The 27,700-nt window shown below is 35.8% G+C and overlaps 2 protein-coding genes across 2 annotated transcripts in view; both read left to right on the forward strand.

The window, feature by feature from the left end:
- Positions 1-455, forward strand: part of LOC141343272 (uncharacterized) — a 78,413-nt gene extending 77,958 nt beyond the window's left edge. Inside the window, exon 4 of the mRNA XM_073847866.1 lies at positions 178-455. Within this exon, the coding sequence (XP_073703967.1) occupies positions 178-455 (278 nt within the window). The remainder of the gene's footprint in view (positions 1-177) is intronic.
- Positions 456-4,221: 3,766 nt separating this feature from the next.
- LOC141343095 (ras GTPase-activating protein nGAP-like) lies at positions 4,222-25,964 on the forward strand. The gene is made up of 13 exons (XM_073847689.1): positions 4,222-4,371; positions 5,608-5,706; positions 8,084-8,638; positions 8,721-8,865; positions 8,949-9,093; positions 10,539-10,775; positions 11,014-11,215; positions 13,462-13,640; positions 15,377-16,337; positions 17,247-17,378; positions 17,462-17,664; positions 18,385-18,472; positions 24,524-25,964. The coding sequence occupies exons 1-13, from the start codon at positions 4,306-4,308 to the stop codon at positions 24,689-24,691; spliced, it is 3,180 nt and encodes a 1,059-aa protein (XP_073703790.1). The 5' UTR covers positions 4,222-4,305; the 3' UTR covers positions 24,692-25,964.
- Positions 25,965-27,700: the final 1,736 nt, after the last annotated feature.

A 27,700-nucleotide genomic window follows, 5' to 3' on the forward strand; every position in this document is an offset into this window, starting at 1 on the left:
ACAGTTTTCCGCTTTCTTGGCTTTGCTAAATAGCTGGCTATGGGAAAACATTTGAACTCAACGCTGAAAAGAAAATGTAAATAGCACATTAGAGGCTTTGAAGTAATCGACCTTTGCTGTAGCCGAATCACCTCTCACTATGTGGTCTGAATGAAAATACTAGTCCTGTATTCATAGTGGACTTGGAGGCTTTGACTGTAAAGAGCTTGAATGTGGCACCGCAGTCCCAGCGGGCTGATCAGATTTCTTGGATAATGTGGGAGAGCTGTGTCCGGATACAGGCTGACTGTGCAATGATCTGCTTGGCTGTCCGAGTCAGCGCAGGTGAAACGTATCGAGAGCTGGAAGTGAGCCCTCCATCAGAAGTCACCCTGCTGTTTCTGCATCAGCTGTCCGATTCAGTGCACCACGCCTCTGTAAATGGAGACGGAAAGAGATACTGTTTAGATGGATAGATGTGTCTTGAACTTCACATTGTCATATGCAATTATGCTCAGTCTCACAAACCACAGGCGGTTCACTTAAGACACTTAGACTGAAAGTTAGTTTCAGAAGGTTCAGCAAGCGAGTCGATACGGTCAGATTCAGTGAGGTAATCCAGTTAAAGGTTTATTAAACTGATTAAATAACATATAAAAATTTCCTGATAATTTACTCACCCCCATGTCATCCAAGATGTTCATGACTTTCTTTCTTTAGTCGAAAAGAATCTCCATATAGTGGACTATAATGGTGACCATTGGGTTGAAGGTCAAAATTGCAGTTTCACATGATCCCAGCTGAGGGTTTTATCTAGTGAAACAATCTGTCTTTTTCTAAAACATTAATACAATTTATATACTTTTTAACCACAAATGCTTGTCTTCCACTCAGTTGCACTATGCTGTATTTGTTTTTTCGTACAATCAGAGAAGACATCTTGTCTTGTGTTATTCCTCAATATCTAGGCTCTATAACTAAATTATTTTCAATTCTGACTGGAAGATCACATCTCAGGGAAAATATGCGGTCAGATAATGGATGTTTTTGGGATAAATGATGGGTCCTGTGTTCGTGTTCTGTTGGGATATGAGTCAGATGAGAGGCCAATCTTTGTGGTAATCTGGTTTTTATCTAAGTCAGCAGGCATCACCACAATTTCTAATAACGGGAGAAACCGATGCCAGCAGATTTTCTATTAGGCACTTATGCCAGGATAGTCCATGTTGCGTGACCAACTGTCTGATCGTATGTGCAAAGTCATTGCGTTCAACCTTATAGAAGATGTAAACTTGAAAACAAGCGAAAGGCTTGTTGGATTTGATTAAATTTCAATAATTGATTTGTTTTTATCTTTCTCTAGTCTTCAGTACAGGCGTAGCTCTCTTACTATCAATCATTATTTTGAGGCTTTTATGTAATAGTACTACATACTTTTATTATATTATACTCTGAGTCTGTGGTCAGTCTTTATATTGGTTGGCTGTAAAACACTTATTGATTGATTGTACAGGCATATCTATGAATCTATATGCATACACTACTGTTCAAAAGTTTGGGATCAGTAAGTTTAGTTGTTTGTTCCTTTTATTTCATATTTTAAGGAAATTATGTGAATATCAGTAAATTGAAAATAAATTATTTATTTTACACATTTAATCAAAATTAGGTAATTATAAGCCTTTCAAGGTCATCGTGACTTTAATTCAAGTTTTGGGTCAGTAGAATTTAAAATATATTAATACTTTTATTCAGCATGGATGAATTCAAAGGATTTAATATGACAGTAAAGACATTTTCTATTTAGATTTCTATTTAAACTGTCATGGTTTCCACAATAATGTTAAACAGTACACTTGTTTTTAACATAACATGAGTTTTTAAATAAATGTTTCTTGAGCAGCAAATCAGCATATTAGAATTATTTCTGAAGGGTCATGTGACACCAAAGACTGGAGTAATGAAGCTTTTCCATCATAGGAATATATTAAAATTTAAAATATATTTAAAAAGAAAACAGAAACAGTTATTTTAAATTATAATAATAGTTCACTGTTTTACTGTTTTTACAGTTTTTTTGTAATCAAATAAATGCAGCCTTGTTGAGCATAAAAGACAAAAAAAGGTAAAACTGTAGTATACTGCCATTCAAAAATGTGTTTCAAAAATGCTGAAAAAAATGTAATATTGTGAATTATTATTACGATGAAAAATAACGTTTTTCTATTTTTATGTACATTAAAATGTCATTTATTCCTGTGATCAAAGCTGAATTTTCAGCATCATTACTTCAGTCTTCAGAAATCATTATAATATGCTGATTTATTATCAGTTGTGCTGCTTAATATTTATTGGAAACAATTTTAAAAGAACAGCGTTTATTAAAAATAACAATATACACTATCACTCAAAAGTTTGGGGTTCTTTTTTGAAAGAAATTAATACTTTTATTCGTCAAGGATGTGTTAAATTGATTTAAAAAAAAAAGCATAGCCAACACTTACGTTGTTTGAAAAGATTTCTATTTCGCATAAATGCTGTTCTTTTTAACTTTTTATTCATCAAAGAATCCTGAAAAAGTATCACAGGTTCCAAAAATAATAGTTGGCAGCTCAACTGTTTCCAGCATTGATAATTCTAATGATAAATCAGCATATTTAAATGAATTTTGAAGGATCATGTGATACTTAAAACTGGAGTAATGGCTGAGGAAAATTCAGCTTTGCATCACAGGAATAAATTATATTTTAAAGTATATTAAAATAGAAACCATTATTTTATATTTTGTAACATTTCGCAATATTACCTTTTTTTCTGTATTGTTGATCAAATAAATGCAGCCTTGATGAGCATAACTCAGACTTCTTAAAAAACATTGCAAGTGTGATCCCAAACTTTTTAACAGCAGTGTATGTATGCATATATGACTGTATTTTATCTTCTGGTCTTATCTTAAGATTGAATTCTCATTAAACAAAACCTAATCATGTGAGTAATGTCAAGGTGTGGGTGTTGTGCAAGTGTGGCGGTAGTTCAGGTGTGAAGTGTAGGTGTGTGTGTATATGGAAGTGTTTAAGATGTTTGTGTAGTCAACTCATCCCTCGCTCCTCAGCTCCTCATAGGGCGGTCCCCATGGTAACATTCTCACGGGGACTTTGCATTGGCCAGCCCTCTTTCTTGTTTGTCACATCAGCTTTCTACGTCCTTTTTAACCTCACCTGAGCTACGGTGAAGTAGCTCTACACCTGCAGCAAAAAAATGAAGTGAAAACTGTGCATTGGAGCCTTCGTTTCATTTCAGGAATGCGCTAATATCCTGATATGCTCTTGGGATACTCCTTCAAGTGGATCGTTAGTTGTTTTTCGTAGGTATAAACTTTCTTTTTGGAAGCAGTGAGATTCTTGTATTTATTTCTTGTTGTTTTAATTATGGTGAAGATGTAGAAATGTATTAGTGTGTGTCTGTGTGTATATATATATATGTATATATATATGTGTGACCCTGGACCACAAGACCATTCATAACGGTATTTAAATAAATAAGCTTTGTAAATAAATATGTGGTTTGTTAGGATAGGACAATATTTGGCCGAGATACAACTATTTGAAAATCTGAGAGTGAAAAAAAAATCTAAATATTGGGAAAGTTGTCCAAATGAAGTTGTTAGCAATGCATATTACTAATGAAAAATTAAGTTTTGATATATTTACAGTATAAGTTTTACAATATATGTTAATGGAACATGATCTTTTCTTAATATCCTAATGATTTTGGCATAAAGGAAAAAGCAATCATTTTGACCCATGCAGTGTTTTGTTGGGTATTGCTACAAATATACCGGTGCTACTTATGTCTGCTACTTTTGTGGTCAAGGGTCACATATATATAAAATAATATATGTCAACAAATATGATTGTTTATATCTGAAAAAAAAATCATTCCTTACTCATTCCTTACTTTTGACTGCCTCCCTGTGGCCAAACTCTGTAATTTCTTTTTTTTTCTTTCTTTTACTAAAAGGACCTCAAAGTTCATAGGAGATTATAATCAATTTTTCTCAGCCAAATCTTCTTGTCGTCCATCTCATTTGCATATTGAATCTCCTGTGGCTGAGGGCACTGTGTAGCCAGTGAGGAAGGAGACTGAAATATCAGTGTCGGAAGAGAGGATGTAATTATTACTAAATGATCTGGCTGAGCCTTAAGTAATTGAGTTAACGTTTCTGTGTGCTGTTGTAGGTCACGAGGCCTGCCCAAATTGAAGGAGTCCGGTTCCCATGAGTCTTTGCTGAGTCCAGGCAGCGCTGTTGAAGCTCTGGATCTGAGTATGGAGGAGGACGTCTACATCAAACCTTTACACAGCAGCATTCTAGGACAAGACTTCTGCTTTGAGGTACAAACGTCATCTGTTAGTGTTATTCCATTAAAATTTGATAGCTAGTCAGTGTTGTTTTCGTCAACGCTGACAATGACGAAATCATTTCGTTGACGCCACTTTTTTTCATGACGATAACGAGACGATGACGAGATAAAAATGGCTCGTTGATGACTAAAACATGACGAGACGTGTGTGAGTTTTCGTTGACGAGACGAGGATAGACGAAAATGTTAGTGGGTGGTCCGTCAGACGTTTAAAATGCATGACATTTCCGCTTATTGTGCATGCCAATTAAAACTTAAAAAGTATCTGACGCTATGGCAAGCCGTTTTAGCATTAAATACTCTTTGCTATACTAGTATGGCAAGCCGTTTTAGCATTCCATCCTTGTTTGTCTTTTATGTTCTAAAACATTCCTTCATTATTGTAATTACTGGTGAAAATAGTCGATCCGGAAGCTCACATTGTGTTGAACTATAGATCTGCTATTTTCAGAATTTATAAGTGACACTACCCAACGGTAAAATACTTACTGACCTACATTAATTTGTTAAAAGACTACTTTTTTCCCTTTTTTTGACTAAAACTAGACTAAAACCTTTTTGACTTTTCGTCGACTAAAACTAGACTAAAACCTTTTTGACTTTTCGTCGACTAAAACTAGACTAAAACCTTTTTGACTTTTCGACGACTAAAATTGGACTAAAACTATCACATATAGAAGTGACTAAAATTTGACTAAAACTAAGAAGCATTTTAGTCCAAAAGACTAAGACTAAGACTAAATCTAAGATGGTTGTCAAAAACAACACTGTAGCTAGTAAACATGATTAGTAAGGTCATGGAAATTGGTCAAAAAGATTATATATGTGACCCTGGACTACAAAACCAGTCTTAAGTAGCATGGGTATAGTTGTAGCAATAGTTAAAAATACATTGTATGGGTCAAAATGTAAAATATTTAAGTATATTAAGTAAAGATCATGTTCCATTAAGATATTTTGTAATTTTCCTACTGTAAATATATCAAAACTTAATTTTTGATTTGTAATATGCATTACAAAGTTAGAACTTTATCTGGACAACTTTAAAGGCGACTTTCTCAATATTTAGATTTTTTTTACTGACACAGTAAATCATGTTATAAGCACAGAATATTTTGGAATTCAGTTCACTTCTTCATAACATATAGGTTCAATTAATGATTTACCTTATAAATGACGTGCTGTATTTCTCCCTTTCCTCATGTAGGTGGCATACTCAGGTGGAAGTAAGTGCTTCAGCTGCTCCTCTGCTGCTGAACGGGACAAATGGATGGAGAACCTCAAGAGAACTGTGCAGCCTAATAAGGTAACCACCAGATGCTTTGTTTTGTTGATTTATTTATTTATTTTTATTGTTTTTAATCAATACTAAAGCATGCATGTTTTATACTTAAAGGGATCATGACCTGGCTTTTTTATTATTTTGTACTGTTCTCTGAGATCCACTTTTAATGTTATCAAAATTTTTACACCAAAAACATCATCATTTAGAAGTAATAGGCTATTTTCTGTCCTGTTTTGACCCCCCTCATTGAAATGCTCTGTTTGAGTAGGTTCGGAAGCAAATGCCTACTGCTATGATTGACTAACAGTTGTCTATGTTTGACAGCCTACATCCTTCATAGATGGACGCTGATGTGATTTAGGTTAAAAACACATAAATGCTTATACATAGCAAACAATCGCTATGTATAAGTAGTCACAGCAATAGTGACTACATAGTAAAAGCAGTTACTCACACTCTTGTATTGCGACATTACCTTTTTCAAGATCTACCTTTTGACAAAAGGCTTTTTGAAAGGCAAATCTTGTGTTTTACTAAGAAAAAAAAATTCTTAAATAATTTTTCCTTCTTTAGTTTTTGTTTTGAAAGCATGGTAAATACTGGTAAAATGCACCAACAATCACATTAAAAAATATACACTTTTTGATACACCATAAAAATAACAGGTAACCCATCTGAATTATATAACAATTAGGCTATCCATCTCATAGTAGCATATTAACATTTCATTACTGTAGAAGTGAAATCTTATTATAGTCTTCAAATCTGGGCACTGTCTTACATTTAAAATCACATACAGAGGAAGTTTACAGTACGTATTTCTTGGCAAACTCATTTTACGCGAATTTGGCGCTACCTATAGTTGTGGGTGTTTTATTGACATGTCAAAGGCTGTATCCGAAATCGCCCCCTATACCCTTTTCACTATTCCCTACATTAGTCCACTCGTACAGTTCACTTGAAGGAGTGAATGAAAATGAGTGAGTGAATTCAGACACTAAGTGCACTGGAAGGACTGCAGCTTTTGCATAGTATTGCTTACTGTTTAACAATCATTTAAAACGGACAGTTCGAGTAGTAAGATTAAAGGATTTATTTTGAACTATGTCAAGGAGTTTACATATAAAACCTGGTTAAACAATTTAATAATCAATTTACAACGAATTTGTACCTGTGTTGTACGCTGTATTACGCAGTGGAAGAGCGCGTTGTAAAATTAATGGATGGATGATTCAGCTACGGGCGCCATCGTCTGGCGAGACGCGGGAATTCAGTCGGCGCACGACTCTCACAGTGCATTATGGGTTATCTTTAGCTGTTGAGCGTACATCGGTTGTACACCCGTTTTTTACGGTGCATTGTGGGATTGAATGAGTGCACTCGGGAACGTCCACTATGGTTTCGAACACCACTAAAAATGGCTGTCCCCTCAAATAGTGCCCTATTTGAGGGTATAGGGCAGAGGTCTCAAACTCAATTCCTGGAGGGCCGCAGCTCTGCACATTTTCACTCCAACCCTAATCAAACACACCTGATCCAAATAATCAAGGTCTTCAGGATCACTAGAAACTCCAAGCAGGTGTGAGCTGAGCTGGTTGGAGCTAAACTCTGCTGAGCTGCGGCCCTCCAGGAATTGAGTTTGAGACCTCTGGTATAGGGGGCGATTTCGGATACAGCCAAAGTGTAGAACAGAAGTTCTCAACTCTGGCCCTCGAGGTCCATTTTCCTGCAGAGTTTAGCTCCAACCCTAATCGAACACACCTGAACCAGCTAATCAAGCTCTTCATCATTACTAGAAAGTTACAGGCAGGTGAGTTTGATCAAGGTTGGAGGTAAAGTGGACCTCGAGGGCCAGAGTTGAGAACCTCTGGTCTAGACCCTCAATATAAGACAAACACGTTTTTTCCACATGTATTTCCAAGATTAAAAAAACTTGTCTTATTTTCAGGTCAATACGGTAAGTAAACAAAGAACCAAGTTCTTACTAATGTGATCTGGAACGTCATTAAAATAATGGTCATCCATTCTTTCCTAATGTTGGGATCAGAAGGAAGGCGATTCAAAGAGTTGCCACAACTTGGCACTGCACAGCGTCTTGTCTTCCGAGCCATCTTTATCATTTGGTTTCTGTGTAGACCTGCGTTCACCTCTTGTTATTTACACTAGGTGTGTGAATCAGTGGATGGGGCTAAACAGTCAGTGATGTGATTTTCTTCTGCAGAGGTGGTGTTTAGCCACACTGTTCATCATAAAGTGGCACATTCCACAAACTGTTCTTTTGGCAGATGTTCTGATGATGTTTTTATAGTGCAATGCCCTCTTATATTTAAAAGATTAAGCGAATTTTGATATCTCAGTTCATGACTCCTTTAATGAGCTGCTGTCATTCTATCAACAGGACAACTGCAGACGGGCGGAAAACGTCCTCCGTCTGTGGATCATCGAGGCCAAAGATCTGCCACCGAAGAAGAAGTATTTCTGTGAGCTGTGTCTGGATGACGTGCTGTACGCCCGCACCACCAGCAAAACCCGCTCTGACTGCCTGTTCTGGGGGGAGAACTTTGAGTTCTCCGGCGTGCCGTCCATCAAGAGCATCACTGTACACATCTACCGTGACGTAGACAAGAAAAAGAAAAAGGACAAAAACAACTATGTGGGCCTGGTGAACATCCCAGTGCAGGGAGTGATGGGAAGACAGTTTGTGGAGAAATGGTATCCGGTCAGCACCCCCACTACCAGCAAAACCAAAGGTGGAGGCCCGTCCATCCGCATCAAAACGCGCTTTCAGACAGTCTCCATCCTCCCCATGGAGCAGTACAAAGAGTTTGCAGAGTTTGTGACCAATAACTATACTATGTTGTGCTCTGTGTTGGAGCCTGTTATCAGCGTGAAGAACAAAGAGGAGATGGCCAGCGCGCTAGTGCACATACTGCAGAGCACGGGACGGGCGAAGGTACGATCTCAAGTTCTCATTACCTTAATTAGCCATAAATTACTTGTTCAAGACTAAAACCTGATTGAACTTTCTTAATTAGGACTTCCTAACAGATCTGGTGATGTCAGAGGTGGATCGCTGTGCTGACCATGACGTGCTGATCTTTAGGGAGAACACGCTAGCCACCAAAGCCATTGAAGAATACCTCAAATTGGTTGGACAGAAGTACCTACATGATGCACTAGGTAAATGAAATGTTTACCCTGGTGTACTAAGATGCTTGTGTAGCAAGCAGACACTTAACTGTTTGTTTGTGTTTGCTTTGTAGGAGAGTTTATTAAAGCCCTTTATGAGTCGGATGAAAATTGTGAAGTAGATCCATCGAAGTGCTCCGGTAATGAGCTTCCAGAGCACCAAAGTAACCTGAAGATGTGCTGTGAGCTGGCCTTCTGCAAGATCATCAACTCTTACTGGTAACTTTTTCAATTTCTAAAGCTTGACATCATTTATGTAAAGCATAAAATTTAATAGTAGCTACGTAGAAACTTTGAAAAGAATATATGTGACCCTGGACCACAAAACTAGTCTTACTTAGCATGAGTATATTTGTAGCAGTAGCCAACAATATATTGTAGGAGTCAAAATTATTGAATTTTCTTTTATGCCAAAAATCATTAGGATATAAAGTAAAGATCATGTTTTATGAAGATATTTTGTACATTTCCTACCCTGAATATATCAAAACTTAATTTTTGATTAGTAATATGCATTGCTAAGAACTTCATTTTGACAACCTTAAAGGCGATTTTCTCAATATTTAGTTTTTTTTTTTTTTTTCACAAATAGTGTTGTATCTCGGCCTACATACATCAATGGAAAGCTCATTTAGATGATGTATAAATCTGAGTTTCAAAAAATTTACCCTAATGCCTGGTTTTGTGATCCAGAGTCACATATGTAGTGTTCACAGTAATAGCTGTGTTCACAAAAAAAGGGCGAGTAATCTCCATAAAATGTTTTAAAATTTCTACTTCAGAAATTATGAGCAATTGGAAAAATCTTAAATTGTTTTTCTAGACTATACATATTTAGATTCATACTGTCGTTCAAAAGTTTGGGGTCAGTACGTTTTTTTTTTTTTTTTTTTTTAAAGAAATTACTTTTATTCAGCAAGGATGCAGTGATCGAAAGTGACAATTATTTAATTGTTAATCATTTTTATAAAGTGACAATTATAAAGACAGTTATAACTTATAATGTACAAAATTTGCATTTCAAATAAATTCTTACGAGTTCTTATGAACTTTCTATTCATCAAATAATTCTGACAAAAATGTTTCATGGTTTCCACAAAAATATCAAGGTTTCAACATTAATAATAAGAAATACTGATTTCTGAAAGATCATGTGACACTGTAATGGCTGAAAATTTTGCTTTGCCATCACAGGAATAAAATTACATTTTAAAACGTATTTAAAAATATATATATATATATTTAAATAGTTGTAAAATTTACAGACCTGGTGAACCTAAGAAACATTACAATAAGGTTCATTAGTTAGTTAACTACTTTAGTTAACATGAAAAGTACTTCTACAGCATTTATTCATCTTCATTACTATTAGTTTCAACATTTGCTAATGCATTATTAAAATCAAAAGATGTGCTTGTTAACATTAGTTTGCAAATGAATATGAACTAACAGTGAACAACTATAGTATTACTGAAACATCTTTTAATAATAAAAAATGAAAAGAATATTGCTGACCCTAAACGGCAGTATGTGTTTTTGCAGTTTACAGGGTTTTTACTGGTAACTACAAACACAACTTCATTGCTCTTGTTTGTAGTTTGTTTGTATGGTCATGTTTGCAATTGCATTGGTTCCGCCCTAACCTGCTGCTTTGCTCTGGTCAGTGTGTTTCCACGGGAGCTGAAGGAGGTGTTTGCATCATGGAAGCAGCAGTGTCACGCTCGAGGGAAGCAGGACATCAGTCAGCGTCTGATTAGTGCATCTCTCTTCCTGCGTTTCCTGTGCCCTGCCATCATGTCCCCTTCGCTCTTCAGTCTCATGCAGGAATACCCAGACGACCGTACCTCTCGAACACTCACCCTCATTGCCAAAGTCATCCAGAATCTCGCTAACTTTGCCAAGTATGTCAGGAAGACTCTTCATACAATACAGAATGTTTACTTCACAATACTAAATATTAAATACTTTCAGAATTTTGACTGTCAGGATGGGAATTTGAGTCAAAATAACTGTTAAACTGCCAAATTCTCATTGAATGTTTTGTATTAGTATTGTAATATTATTGTGTGTATGTGTGTCTGCCTTAGAACACTCTCAGTACTTCAGATTTCTCATGCATTTCTTATTCTGTTACATCAGATTTGGAAACAAAGAGGAGTACATGGCCTTCATGAATGACTTCCTAGAGCACGAGTGGGCTGGTATGACCCGTTTTCTGCTTGAGATCTCGAATCTTGAGACGATTTCCAACACCCCAGGCTTTGAGGGCTACATTGACCTGGGCCGTGAGCTGTCTGTGCTACACTCGCTTCTGTGGGAGGTGGTGTCTCAGCTGGACAAGGTACGGAAATCCCTCCAAACCATTATACTGCAACAATACCTCTTGGAACTAAATCAGCCATAGGCTAAAGTATGGTTTTATAGAGATTTACAGCAGCTGAGCTTTAATTTGTTCAAAGCCGTGTCAATGGGGGTAAAAATGCACCTGCCTACCAGAGGTTGTGCAAACCTCTTGCACTCAGTATTATTTTTTCTTCTTTTAAAAGTTGAAAAAGAATAGTACTTACACAACACTTATGCAACATGAGCACTGCACAATAAACAGAAAAAAATACTGAGTCCACATTTAAGACCTAATTAAAGGGACAGTTCACCCAAAAATGAAAATGACCATCACTAAAAAAACATCCTAGGTTTATATGGCTTTCTTCTTTCAGACAAATACAGTAGAAGCCCCTTTCCACCACTGATTTAAAAAAAGAAAAATAAAAAGTTATTGCAACTTTATCTCGCAATTTTGACTTATTTCCTCAGAAATACATGACACAAACTCGCAATTCTGACTTTTTCTGTCCAATCTGTGAGAAATAAACTTGCAATTGCAAGTTATAAAGTCAGAATTGTGACTATATCCTGCAATTCTGACTTTACAACTCCCAATTGCAAGTGTATATCTTACTATTCTGACTTTTCTTGCAATTGCGAATTTATATCTCGCAATTTTGACTTTTTTCTCTGATTTTTGAGATGTAAATTTGCAATTGAGAGTTTTAAAGTTCAATTTCGAGGGGAAAAAAGACTGATATGTTCTCAGAATATCTCACATTTCTGAGTACAAAGTTGTGAGTTTGTATCACACAATTCTAAAAAGAAAGGCAGAATTGTGAAATAAAAAGTCGCTCTTACTTATTAAAAAATGCCCTTGCTCTTCTAAGCTTCATAACTGTAGTGAATGGGTGTTACGGTTAAGGTTTAAATATGGATATTTTTCTTACAAAAATGCATCGATTTACTTCTGGGGGCATTCATTAACCCCCTGGAGCCATGTGAAGCACTTTATTATTGATAGATGCACTTTATTGGACTTCAAAATCTCAACACCCATTCACTGCCATTATAAACAGGGTTGCCAGGTTTTCACACCAAAACCTGCCCAAAAAATAGTTAAAAATCATGTTCCAGGGGTAAAATAGACAGATTCCCGCTGGTAAAATTTGCATTTCAGGAGCTAAATGGGGTCTCTTTAAACCACGGACATGAAAGACAATATGCAGCAACAGTGTTAAAATAGCCCACCTATGGCAGACTTGGCAACACTGATTAGAAAGCTTGGAAGAGCCAGGACATTTTTTAATCTAACTTTGATTGTATTGATTGTAAAGTCATATTCACCTAGGATGGCTTGGGGGTGAGTAAATCATGGGGTGATTTTTATTTTTTACGATTTCTCATGTCTCAAAATCAAGAAACATATTTCTCACCTCAGAGGTATTGCCGCAGATGTCTTTTGTTGAGCTGTGTGCTTCATGTCAGTAATGCTTGATCCCCACTAAACATTGTAAGGTTCTAGCTGATTTTAAATGTCATTGCCAACCAGAAAAAAAAAAGCTTTGCACTTGTTTGCAGTGTTAATATCATAACTGATTGTTTAGGTTAAGTTAGCCTCAAGGTTAATGTCCCTGTTTAAACTGGAACAGTCTGTCTAATGGCATTGGACACAGCGCATTCACGCATCCCCGCATCCCCACTGCCCTTCCCCTAACTCTTGCTGACCTGTTGCGTCTGGAGCATGGTTTTGTTTTGACTGTGATTAAAACCTCCCCGCACAATGTTTTTGTTTTCTGCCATGAGTTTATTCATCTCAGCCTTTCTTTTAATCTTGTCTCAGACATAACCTTCTGTTGTTGTTTGATGCATGGCCTGCATTTGACCATTTTTACCTCGTTTGTTTCTGTTTGTTGTTTTTGGAACGGCTTTTGTCATTTGTTTTGTAGAAGCATGTGTTTGGTTTTGCTTTTATTTATCCCTAATTTGACTTTTTCCTTTTGTTTTCTCCTCTGTTTACCCATGCCACTATCCATTCCACCCTTTCCTGTCCGACACACTGTGTCTCCATGGTTACGCTGTCCTACCACCAATGCATTATGGTGCCTACTATCTCGACCAACCAAAAAAAACCCTCCTGCCAACCCACCAATCTGCCATCTGCACCCTCAAACTATCGGGCTCCATGTGGTTGCCCTCTGTGGTCCGTAATGTGGTTACCATGGTAACGTGCCAACCCAGGGTGACAATTCCTTCCTGCAGGCGACGGTGGCCAAACTGGGGCCCCTGCCGCGTATCCTTGGCGATATTACCCGCTCGCTGTCCAGCCCCACCCCCATCCAGCAGCAGCTCAGGCGCTTCCAGGACCATAGCTCCGCTCATGACATCAGTGGAAGTGTGTCCTCAGGATTGCAGAGGATATTTGAAGACCCAGCAGACAGGTAGGACATTGCTGGATTTCATAATTTTCTGCACCATCAGAAGCCGTAATTAAGCTTTGTGTGAGGAACAGACTGAGTTTATTTGGTTGTTATTCCAAAATTATAGTAGTTGCTTACTCATCCACAAGTTCAAACTTGGCACGTTCCTAAAAGGAGAAGAACATTATTGGTTCTAACATGTATTGAGAAAGTGCCAAGTTTGAACTTGTGGAAACATGAACATTGTAAAGAGCTATTTCTGGTTAAAGATGCAATGCAATGGAAGTAGTGACAGACCTTTTCTTCTCCATTAAAATAGAATATCGAAATTAGGCTAAGAACTCTAAGTAGATGGGGTCAGTTTCCATTTCATGTTAACTTTAATGTGGTGACCTGTGTTGATTTACATTTACAGAGCCTTGTGAAAGTATTCATACCCCTTCATTTTTTTTTATGTTGCTGCCTTATGTTAAACTGCTTTAAATTATGTTTTTCCCACACATCAATTTACACTCCGTTCAACATAATGACAAAGCAAAAACAGAATTGCCACAACTTTGTGAATTTATTAAAAACAAAAAAACTGAAATAAGTACATTGTATATGTCTTCATACTCTTAACTCAATACTTAGTTAAAGCACCTCAAGTCTTTTTGCTTATGATGTGACAAGCTTTGCACATCAGCAGTTGGCAATTATCTGCCATTCTTTGCCTCACATCTTCACTTCTTAAGCTTTGTCAGCTTGGATGGTGCAGACGCATTTCAGATTCACCAGAAATGTTTGATTGGGTTCCAGTCTAGGTTCTTGCTCAGCCACTCAAGAAAATTCATAGAGCTCATATCATACCCATACGATTGAATTTGCCACAGGTTATCTTCACTCGAAGTGTAGTAACATCTACAAGCAATATGAATGCTCCTGAGCTAAATTTCAACTGTCCCAGATAATGGGTATGAATACTTATGCAATGGAATCATTTAAGTTTTTTTATTTTTAATAAATTTGCAAAGATGTTAATAACATGTTTTTTTGCTTTGCCATTTTGGTGTAAGGAGTGTAGATTGATGTGATTTTTTTTTTTTAAGTAGTTTAACATAAGGCAGCTACATAAAATGTGGAAACAGTGCACTGTATTGCTCTGCATTGGTACGATATCTTTGTTCTAGTACACACTAATTGTTTTTTTGTGATACCAGACTTCTCCAAAGAGCACATTGAGAACTGGTCTATTCGGTCAGTAATGGATAAATTGAACCAAGTCCCTCTCCTTCACCCAGAAATGAACATTTTGTCATTTACTCACCACATGTTGCTCCAACAAAAGAAGAGCCAAACAGTTGTTGGTTGCCATTGACTTCATAGTAGAGAAAGAAAAAAATAGTGTGGAAGTCAATGGGGACCATCAGCAGTTTGATAACCAGCATTCTTTGACATTTTTTTATGTTCAACATAAGAAAGAAACTTATACAGGTTTGGAACAACATGAGGGTGAGTAAATGATGACAAAATATTCATTTTTTTTGCTGAACTATCCCTTAAAAATGCTTCAGAACAGATGTCTGGCAAGCCTACTTATATTTCTCTGAGAATTGGCATTGGACAAGGAAAGACCACATTGCATTGTAACACCAAAGTACGAATGAACTTTCCAAAACTGCTGAGACTTGAAGCATTTAATTGGACCATTATAATAATGTGCAGTATTATTACTGCATTATTCTCATATATTAATTTGTGCATATCTTATTCCTCAGTGAAATGAGGAGCATCAAATCTCCCGTCCAGGAGCACATGGAGGCCTTAGCCCGAGGGAAACATCCTTTATTGGGTCAGCAGTCCTCCACTCACAGCATGAGCTTCTCTGACAAAGAGGAGCGAGACAGTCCACTCCCGAATGGACGTAGTATATCTCTAATGGACCTGCAGGACTCTTACCTGGCACAGGGGCATCCGGGTCCTAACTCTCTCAACGAAGTCCCACCTAGATTAGGCCGAGTGGGTTCTCAGGCCTCCATCGGCCCTGTCCCCCCTCCACACCTTCACCAGCCCCCCGTCCACCCAAAAGTTCCCCAGCTAAGGGACAACTTGCCCCAGAGTGCCCCGCAGGTGCGCCGCCCTATACACCCCTCCCTCAGCCAGCAGCGTAGCCTGCAACCGCTGTCTTTCCAAAACCCTGTTTACCACCTCAGTAACCTGCACGCACAATCCACGCACTCAACCCAGTCGACGCACTCCGCCCAGTCCTTGCAGCCGGACTCCAGCTCTGAGAACCTGAGCACGGGCAGCTCTCGAAGCGCCAGTCCCAGTGCATCAGGTGGCAGAGGAGCTACTCCCAGAGCACGGATGCCCTCCACCAGCAGTGTGGAGGAAGAACTCGCCCGCAAAAGCATCCAGGGACAAGAAACGCCTCCTCCCACAGCACGCTGGCACCCTCCCCTGGCAGACCAGCACACGGGAGCTCAGGTTGTGGCAGTGCCGAGGCAGAGCAGCGCGGGTACGGCGCATATCGTAAAGGTGGAGCAGCAGAGTCGAGGAGTAGGGCTGGCGGTAGGAAACGCAGGGACACGAACCCCTAGGTCGCTTCCTCACAGCACTTCTCTGCGTAGCAGTAGTAGCATCAACACTGAACCCATGCAGCAGAGTGGCGAGAGATCTAGACAGCAGTCCACATGCTCCAGAGAGAGTTCGGTTCTAGGAGGACGAGGCACCAAACAGGTAAAGACAGAGAAGAGAAAAGCATTTCCTATATCCAGATACAGTTGAGGTCAAAAGTTTACAAACACCTTGCAGAATCTGCAAAAGTTAAGTATTTTACCAAAATAAGAGGTATTATACAAAATGCATGTTATTTTTTTATTTGACCTGAATAAGATATTTCACAAAAGACTTTACATTTAGTCAACAAGAGAAAATATTGACCCTGTTCAAAAGTTTACATACACTTGATTCTTAATACTGTTGTTACCTGAATGATCCACAGCTGTTTTTTTTTAAGTGATAGTTGTTCATGAGTCCCTTGTTTGTCCTGAACAGTTAAACTGCCCACTGTTCTTAAGAAAAATAAGTAAAATGTACTCTGATCTTCAAATTCAAAAAGTTTTCACCCCCTGCCTCTTAATGCATCGTGTTTCCTTCGGGAGCATCAGCGAGTGTTGAACCTTCTGTAATAGTTGCATGAGTCCCTCAGTTGTCCTCAGTCTGAAAAGATGGATCTCAAAATTATACAGTCATTGTTAGAAAGGGTTCAAATACTCAAAAATGCTGATAAACCAAAGAATTTGTGAGACCTGAAAGATTTTTTTGAAGAACAGTGGGCAGTTTAACTGTTCAGGACAAACAAGGGACAAACATTATTAAGAATCAAGTGTATGTAAACTTTTGATTGGAGTAGTTTTTATAAATTCAACTATTATTTTCTCTTGTGGGCTATATGTAAACGTCTTTTATGTGAAATATCTTATTCAGGTCAGTACTAAATGAAAAAAACATACATTTTGTATGACCCCTCTTATTTTGGTAAAATAATTTGTGTTTTCAGATTCTGCAAGGTGTATAATATGTAAAATTTTGACCTCAGCTTTACGTTTGAATATGAATAATGCTTTGTTTGCTTGTGTCCTTAAGGTACAGTCACCTGTAGAGTCAGTCACCATGTCCCCAGTGGAGCGAACGGCGGCATGGGTCTTAAATAATGGCCAGTATGAAGATGAGGAAGAGGAAGGAGTGAGCAAAGATGATGCCAAATATGTAGAGAAGGTACAAAAAGCGAGAATGCTGCAAAAATGCATTAGATAATCACTGTAAAAGATTTTAAGAGATTCTACTGTTCTTCTCTGAAGTACGAACAGGAAATCTCAAAGCTGAAGGAGCGTCTGCGGGCATCCAGTCGGCGACTGGAGGAATATGAGAGGCGGCTGCTGGCACAGGAACAGCAGATGCAGAAGCTGCTCATGGAATACAAGGCTCGATTGGAAGACAGCGAGGACCGTCTGCGCAGACAACAAGAGGAAAAAGACAGCCAGATGAAGAGTATTATCTGCAGGTGAGTGTATGAACAGATGGAGCATGACCAAATTTACAGTATATACAGTAGCAAAGATCAAAATACAGTCTAAACATTTAGTAAAATCTGTTTATATTTGTATATTTGCTGTTTAACAATATGATACTGTATAAAGGCATTTTTTATTTATTTCTTAAAGGGATAGTTCACCCAAAAATGAAAATTGTGTCATTAATTACTCATCCTCATGTTGTTCCAAACCTGTAAGACCTTCATTCATCTTTGGAACACAAATGAAGATATTTTTGATAAAATCCCTGCAAAGACAGCAACACAACTGACACATTTAAGGATAGTCCATGTGACATCAGTGTTTCAACCTTAATTTTCTGAGAAGAAAGATGAAAAAAATGGATAAAGTCATTTATTTGGTTTTCTTTGCGCACAGAAAGTATTCTCATAGCTTTATAACATTATGGTTGAACCACTGATGTCACATGGACTATTTTATCAATGTCTGTTCTGAAGAAAATCAAAGGTCTAACAGGTTTGAAACGACATGAGGGTGAGTAATTAATGACAGAATTTTAGTTTTTGGGTAACTATCCCTTTAAGATACGAGTGTGCTCAGATTTCAAGTGATTTTTTCCTATAATTTGTCATTCTTATTTGAAGTATATAAACAAAATATATGTTGAAACAGTTTTTCTAAAACAACGTGAGATCTGATAGGGTGTTTGTGTCATTTCTGACTCATAGGCTGATGGCCGTGGAGGAAGAACTGAAGAGAGACCATGCAGAGATGCAGGCGGTCATAGACGCCAAACAGAAAATAATCGATGCACAGGTACTGCAGATGACCTTATTAACCAGCATGATAAATGCATAGGAACGTTAGTGTGAGTTTGGAGATCATATTATTCTGGTTGTGAGGAGCTGGCCTGTGTGTGCTGCACAGTGGTATGCTTTGAACTCCCTGCTAAACCTCAGATGGTATTAAAGCAAACAGGCTGCTCACTGGCTCATTGTTACTGTGTCCTACTGAATTCCAGGTCGCTAATGGAACTGAGGTAATACCAGCAGGCAAGTACAAGCAGACAGTTCTGCTCCTGCAGAGCAGCTAGGCTTATGTAAGCGCACCCCGATCCAACACCCATGCCTGGCCTGAACCTTTGCAACACTCAGTCCTCTAAGCCATTTTGTTTCTCTCCACTTAAGACGATATAATAAAACAAGGGTTAAATGTGAAGTGTGTAGTTTTTCAGTGTTAAAAGATGCTCTATTCAATTTTTTTCGATAACAAAATGTATAATAAACAAAATTATTATATATATGATCTAATATATACAGTTGAAATCAAAAGTTTACATACACCTTACAGAATCTGCAAAATGTTATTATTTCACCAAAATAAGAGGGAAAATATTTTTTTTTTATTTAGTACTGACCTGAATAACATATTTCACATTAAAAAGACGTTTACATAGTCCACAAGAGAAAATAATAGTTGAATTTATAAAAATTACCCTGTTCAAAAGTTTTCATGTAAATTTTGATTCTTAATACTGTTACCTGAATGATTCACATCTGTGTGTTTTTTGTTTGTTTGTTTAGTGAACATGAGTCCCTTGTTTGTCCTGAACAGTTAAACTGCCTGCTGTTCTTCAGAAAAATCATTCAGGTCCCACAGATTCTTTGGTTTTTCAGCATTTTTGTGTATTTGAACCCTTTCCAACAATGACTGTATGATTTTAACATCCATCTTTTTTACGCTGAGGACAACTGATGGACTCATATGCAACTATTACAGAAGGTTCAAATGCTTACTGATGCAAATGATGCATGTAAGAGCGGGGCTGAAAACTTTTGAATCCAATGAGTATGTATTTTTTCTTATTTTGCCAGATATCATATTTTTTTCATTTAGTACTGCTTTTCAGAAGCTACAGAAGATACTTACATGTTCCTTAAATTCAAACAGTTTTCCCCCACCAGCTCTTAATGCATAATTTTTCCTTTTGAAGTATCAGTAAGTGGTTTAACCTTCCATAATAGTTGCATATGAGTCCCTCAGTTGTCCACAGATACACAAAAATGCTGAAAATCCAAAGAATCCGTGGGACCTGAACAATTTTTCTGAAGAACAGTGGGCAGTTTGTGAAATATCTTATTCAAGCCAGTGCTAAATAAAAAATACCATGCATTTTGTATGATCCCACTTATTTTGGTAAAATAATTAACATTTTGCAGATTCTGCAAGGTGTATGTAAACTTTTAACTTCAACTGTATAAAAATAATATTTTAATACGTCTGTGGATGTATAATATATTAAATATATTATACATCCACAAAAGAAGTTAAAATGACAAGTTAAGTAAATGAGTAAATGATGACAGAATCTTTTTTGGGGGGTGGATTTTGTTTAATTAATATTATTTTATGTTAAATAAAAAAAAACATTAGTAATTGTTCTAACAGTTTATCTTAAAGAAAGTTACTATTATTTCTAAATCAGGAACTGAAAACTACTACCCTGGAAATCCAGAAGTCTCGCGAGAGCACAATTTGAATTGTCTCTGCAAGACACTCTGGCATCGAGCAATGATGCACGTTGCTGCATTACGTAAGCAGTTCTGGGAACCAATCAAATCGGTGTATCTGATGTAGGCGGGCCAAAGGCGAGCTAAGCCGATGACGACAGTGCTGCGACGTCCGGAATCATTTAGTGAACATTGAAAGATGGCTACAGCAGGGCTCGCAAAATCGCTAGCCCGACGTCCCGGGGCTATTGTGTTTTCCAGTCGGGCTACCAAAATGTGTCACTGGGCTGCCCGACGGGCTATCTTAAAAACTCCTTAATTTAGTTGTATCAAATTTAAGGCCATAAAAAGTTTTAAATATGTTAAATAGTAAAAGAAGAGTCAATTATATTTTAGGAGGTCTTGCATTTGGGAACGGAAAGACGAGAATCGCGATAGGGCTGGATTAAACTTCAAAAGGCAATGATGGCATTGAATAAATATGCACGCTGTAGGTTTCAAAGTCAAAACGCGGCACTGATGTCTTTATATGAATGTATCTGAAGGGAACCGACTGTCCTCAGAAACGCGTCGTTTGCATTTTCATTTCATGCAGATAAAACAGCGCTTTGTGTACAGCCGTTACTGGGGAAACCGTAGTATTTCAGCACTCCTAAAGCGCCCTCTTGTGACAGAATGAATTTTTATTTCCAATTTTTTTCAGCTGTTTATGGTCAAATGATTGCAATTATGGGCCTATGTTTTTATGCAGAAAACACAGAGTTGTAAATGTAAAAGAAGTTAATGTGCCTTCTAAAAATCTAAAAAATTAAGACAGTAATATATATGTTTTAAATAAATATAATAAATGACATACTTGATTTATCCCTTTTAATGGTATAAAGGCTGAAATGCCATTGTACAAGATATTTTGTTTTTGTGTGAACCTGTATCCGAATTAAAAATCATGCCATTTTATGGCTTAATATTCTACCGTACATTGTCCAATCCTACTCATAACTGTTCATTTTACTTGTGCAGCTCTTAAAAAGGGTCATAAATTGCCTTAAATTTATATTTAAAAATTCTGAAGATACACCAAATAGTGAAATAAAATTAATTCCTTGATATTTGTTTATATTTGTGTATTGAAAACATTTTTGATTGACATTTACCCCCAGTTTCACAGACAAGGCTTAAGCCTAGTCCTAGATGTAAATGTAAATCTGAGCTGTTTCAACTGAAAGAAACTTGGACTGACTGATCTTAAAATATATCAGTGCCTTTGTTTTGTCTCCAGATGCACACTAGTATAGTTTGTTTTCTAAGGCACGGTTAAAATTATAACTTAAATGTCCTAATTGAACTATGGCCTAATCCTGGTTTAGGCTAAGGCCCATCTACAAAACCGGGCCTTAGACTCCTATCTAATTTTCTTTATAAAAAAAATAAGTCTTTTTTTATTTGGGCTAGTTAAATTATTTTCGGGCTACCAAAATCTGAAGAGTACCTGCCCGAAGGGCTACCAGAGATTTTGAAATTTTGCGAGCCCTGTACAGATGAACACCAGTTGTTTGAAACGGCTTTGGCCGCTACAATGAACGAGTTAGACTTGGCTTTTCATATAAAAGAGGAACAGAAAACCGCGCTCGAATCGTTCCTTTGCAAGAAGGACGTTTATGCTGTTTTGCCGACTAGAGTTTAATCTATCAGTTCACACCGTGTATTGTTGTGATTGGTCGTGGCGTTATCCAATTGCGTGCAGTGAGAGTTTCAAATGCATTCGAGTTAGGTCCTTTTCATTGCTCGATGCCAGACCCTTAATCTTAATAGATTAGGGTCTGGATTTTTTCCAGACTAGAAAAGTACTTCAGGCAGAACAAAACTGTTTGTGACATCATTAGTGGCATAGAAATACACACTTTACCTTTAAACTAGATTTTTAAATACGTTTGCAAACTTTTCAGTCATAGCCTGTTTTGTCATTTCACTTTCAAAATTCTCCTCAGGGTTGGTAAGCGTTCATGCTTTCCCCCATTTCAAAGCCCTCAGAGCATCTTCCTGATGTTTAGTGTGATGCTATTGAGGAATGTGTGTTGATAGGGATCTCTCTTAGCAGATTTAGTTCCTGGTACCTGTGAGCTCTAGCTTTGGCTGCTTTTTTTCTTCTTCTTTTTCCCTCCTTATTTTTGCCTAGTCACTTCCTTATTGCCCATGCTGCCACACTCCCAGCACTGTAGTCGGTGTGTGTGCACTCCACAAGTTGCCACTGCCCTCTGCAGATAATGACTTTATAGTGTAATGACGGTCTCTCTTGTCTGGTTTTTGTCTGCGTCTGTTGCTTATACGGGATTTGAGTTGTCCTATTCTTTGCTGTCCTTACAAACTTGCTCTTTTTTTTTTTGTTTGTTTGTGTGCTTTTGAAGACCGAGTCTTGTAGCACATGTGATTGTTCACTTGCCTGAATGCTGACAGACTGGCACAGATCCAATCGGCCCTATTCATATAAGCTTTTCTTTGTCTTTTTAAATTATCTTCATTGTGAAATGAAGATAGAGTTGATTTGGTTAAAATATACATGATAAAGCATTATATTTTGTATTTAGTTTTATTTATTTACTTTTTGCTAATATATTCCGTTTCATCTGTGTCCATTTTCCCTTTTGGGCAATATAATTTGTTTACTCGATTATTTTATTTGTAATGAATGTTAAAGGAATATTCATGGTTAAATGTAATTTCAAGTTTAAAAAATAATAATATTTGTAGTAGAATTAGAATATTACACATATTTGTGAAAAGTTTGGTAGAATGTAATGCATAATAAAAGTTCATTCACCTAAAAAAGCAAACGGACTTTAAATAATAATAAAATTAATAATAGAATTTATGATGATGGTTATAATAATAATAATAATAATTATTATTATTATTATTATTATTATTATTATTATTTATTATTATTATTATACATTAACCATTATATATATTTAATATAACATATTTTTGTATTTTGTATACACACAGATATATTATTATACATAAAATATATATTTTTATATGATAGATAGATCATATAAAGAGAGACAGAGAATTATAGTATATAATAATAATAATAATAATAATTATTATTATTATTATTATTATTATTATAAATTAACCATTATACATAATAACCTGAAAAGACAACCACACCTTTAATAATAATAATGATAATAATAATATCATTATTATTATAATAAATTAACCGTTATATGTAATATTTAATATACATACACATACGGTATTCATGTGTAATTTTTGTTATATTTTATTATTATAATTATTATTATTATTATAAATTTTGTATGTAATATAATAATAATAATGACAGTTATTAATAATAATAATAATAATAATATATAAATAATTATTTTAAAAAATGTAATATGTAGTATTTATTAATAATATAATTTATTACACATATTGTGAAAAGTTTGATAGAATGTAATGCATAATAAAAGTTCACCTGAAAAAGCAACTGTACCTTAAATAATAAAATTAATCATATAATTGATGATAATAATAATAATTATTCTTAGTATTATTAGTATTATTAATATTATTATTATTATTATTATTATTATTATTATTATTATTATTATTATTATTAAATTAATTCCCCTGAAAAGGCAATTGTACCTTCAATATTAATAACATTTATAATAGAATTAACAATAATATTATTAATAATAATAATAATACAGTTTAATATGTATGTGATATCTATTAATCATTTCATAATAACTGATATATTATTATATTTATATGTATGTAATATCTATTATTATTTTAATAATTAACCAATTTTATATAATATTTATTAGCATAGATTTTTGTATACACACATAGTATTATACATAAAGTAATTTATAATTATGATATTTTTGTGTTTGGATAGATAAATATAATAAAAGTATCATAAAAAGTTCGTTTATCTAAAAAGGCAATCATACCTTTAATAATGATAAAATATTATTATAATATAATAATAATAATTATTATTATTAAATCGAATATTAAATATGTATTAATATAATTTTTATTATTACACATATTTGTGTCTATTAATATTTTAATGGTAAATTAACCAATTATATATAATATTTATTTCAATATATTTCTGTATTTTGTATACACACATATAGTATTATACATAAAATGTGATTTTTGTTATATGATATTTTTATGGATGGATAGAATCATTTGTGTAGCGTTTCTGCTGCTAAATCGCCAAGAGAAGGTTGTCATTTTAACCTTGAATATTCCTTTAATTTCTGTTAAAAATAAATACGTCTTCAATTTGATCTTAATATGCTTCTCTTTCCTTTATTTGCAGGAGAAGAGGATCAGCTCCCTGGATGCAGCTAACTCTCGGCTGATGAGTGCCCTCACTCAGGTGAAAGAGCGCTACAGCATGCACAACCTCCGCAACGGCCTGTCGCCCACCAACCCCACCAAGCTCTCCATCACTGAGAACGGAGAGTTCAAGAACAGCAGCTGCTGATTGGTGCTTGTGGACTTGCTGAGCCGTGCCGATTGGTGCTCAGAGACAGATCACCAGCACCGATTGGTCGAGTTCAACACGGACAGAGTACCCAAACTACATGCCTAAACTGACTGACTGACTACTGTATACATGCGATTGCAAGGAATGTCTGGTTATTAATGTATATAAACGTTATCTAATATTGTTTATGTACAGAAATGCTACTGCAGAGGAGTGTTTTGAAAAATTGCGCGGGAGAGTAAAAGAGTAGCTTCGGTTCCGAGTCGATGAGTTTTTTTTTTTTTTTTTTTTTTTTTTAATACTGATTTATGCGTAAATGCAGATTTAAGAAGATTTTTAATTATTGCCTAAGATATATGAAGGAGATGTACATATCTTAAAATAGAATTGTTTTAAAAGAAAATATGAAGAAAAGCACATAGGTATCGGCCGTAGTTGTAAATGTCCTCGAGTTGCAAAATCTGACAGGCAGAAATAGATGAAAGCAATTTTATGCACTCAGTTTTCTAACACAAATTTTCTATTTGTTTTGTTTTTTATTATTATTATTATTATTATTTTGTTGCCATCTTGCAAAAGGTTGCTACAGTTCAATTACAACAAATCTATAACATGACATTCAATCAATTCAAATTCATGTTCATTAATCTTACTAAAAATATGACTGAAGCAGTGGGTTTCATTAATTCAAATATTGAACTGAATTAACAAACTGAATTTTCATTTTGTCAGATAATTTTTTTTTTTTTTTTTGCCCTGTATCTGTTTTCTGACCAGAGTGCTGTGAAACCGCCAGTCTACAGTCTCACTGCCCTCTTGTTCTAGACAGCCTCACTGCCCTCTAATCCTGTTTATTATTTGTCTGCTGCTTTTATTAAAATTCGTTGTTTTTTCCACTGTGTTCTCACCCTGTCCATATGAGCATCAATGCCTTTAACTTTTTGTGGCACTGAACTCCTCAATGTTTGCTGTTCTTGTAGCGATATATTTGATGGTCAGTCTCAAAGTTGAAAGCTGAGCATTGAATAAAGATGGATTGTGGCCTCGTTGATCATGTTGTCTGTTTGTGACCTGAAACTGATTGATCATTACTGCTTCCATTCATTTTGGCTAAAACAAGAGTCATTCCCATTAAAGATTGTTGTATTCATTATTCTATTGTTTTATGTTACAATATTTGGTAGCACTTTACAATAAGGTTCCATTTGTTAAAATAAGTTCCATTCAAGATGTTCATGTGTTTCTTCATTTGCAAAGAAATTAAGGTTTTGAGGAAAACATTCCAGGATTTTTCTCCATATAGTGGACTTCAATGGTGGCCAATGGGTTGAAGGTCCAAATTACAGCTTCAAAGGCCTCTACACAATTCCAGCTGAGGAATAAGGGTCTTATCAAGTACTGTTTTTAAGTTGGAGGAGAAAAAGAGTTTTTCGCACCCTATACATATTTGAACCGAAGTACACTAACTGCATGTAACTTCTCTAACATGAATACACAATGTGTAAAGACACACATGTGCATTGCAGAGCTAATGCAAGATGAGCATTTGTGGTTTAAGAAGTATATAAATGTTATATATCGTTTCGCTAGATAAGACCCTTATTCCTCAGCTGGGATCATGTAGAGCTTATAGAAGCTGCATTAAAACTGCAGTTTGGACGCTCAACCCGCTGATCCTCATCGAAGTCCACTATATGGAGAAAAATCCTGGAATGTTTTCCTCAAAAACCTAACTAACTAACATTAACAAAGATGAATGAATACTGTAACGTGTATTGCTCTTTGTTGGAGCATGTTAACATGAAATTGAACCTTTTTTAGAAAGTGTAACCGATTATTTTAATGCTTTTCTTTAGCAAAAATGCATTGTTGATCAAAAGTAAAGACATTCATAATGGTTCAGAATGTTTCAAATAAATGATGTTCTTTTGAATGTTCTATTTGTAAACAATCCAGAAAACAAATATTGCTATCCATAAGATATTAAGCAGCTGTATAGCAGTTAAAACATTAAGCAACTGTTGAAAATAAATCTTAAACACCTTAAAGTTCTTAAGCAGCTAAACAATAACAAAGTCATTTTTGATGGATCATGCGACACATGAAGACTGGAGCATTGGCTTCTCAAGAATACATTACAAAAAATAGAACTTAATATTTCAGAAGATTTACTATTTGACTGTATTTCTGATCAAATAAATAAATGGTGAGCTTAAGAAAAAAAATCGTACTGACCTCAAACTTTTGATCTGTAGCGTATCCACCTTATTCTTAAATGTGTACATAAGCCTATGGGTGAGACTTCTGGAAAACAATGTGAAGAATAACAATGTGCAGTAAATGGCAAAACTGTTTGCATTACAAACCAGTGTGTTTACAATGAAGGTAATACATTAAAATAATACGGTAAGCAATATCAAGCAGCAAAACGAGCTGTTTTGTACAGCTAAAAATAGCTGGACATGGTTGAGACTGGAAGCCAGACCCATAAAATGTATAAATGGCTGCATCCACTCTGACTAGGTTATATAAAGAATACAGTTTATAGTTTTCATAATTGTTGTACCCCCAACTAGATAGAATGTCATTTAGCATAAAAAAACAGAGTGAGCAACCTACAAAATAATATTTAAATTTTTACTTTGAAATGTGTATTAATCAAACGGCTGTGAAAGTTTGTCATTGCTACTGTCATATCTTGGATATACCAAAGGATAACGTACAGATATCTATGGGGATAACCTAAAATTATCCTCGGGTCAAATACAGTCAAACAATTATTAGACACCAAAAATTATTTAGATACCAGATATAATTTTTGATATTTTTTACTAGTGAGTGCAGGACGCTAGTTAATTTATGTAAGTGAGGATTGCAAAATAAAGTAAACTGTGACATATTACACCCAAAAAATCTTCATACAGTGGACTACCAGTAAAACTGATATAAATTTGGGACCTGGGCACTTTGACCTGAGCAGGTTTTGTTACATAGCTTTCAATCAAA

This window comes from Garra rufa, chromosome 9 (genome assembly GCF_049309525.1).
Source record: "Garra rufa chromosome 9, GarRuf1.0, whole genome shotgun sequence".
NCBI classification, from domain to species: domain Eukaryota; kingdom Metazoa; phylum Chordata; class Actinopteri; order Cypriniformes; family Cyprinidae; genus Garra; species Garra rufa.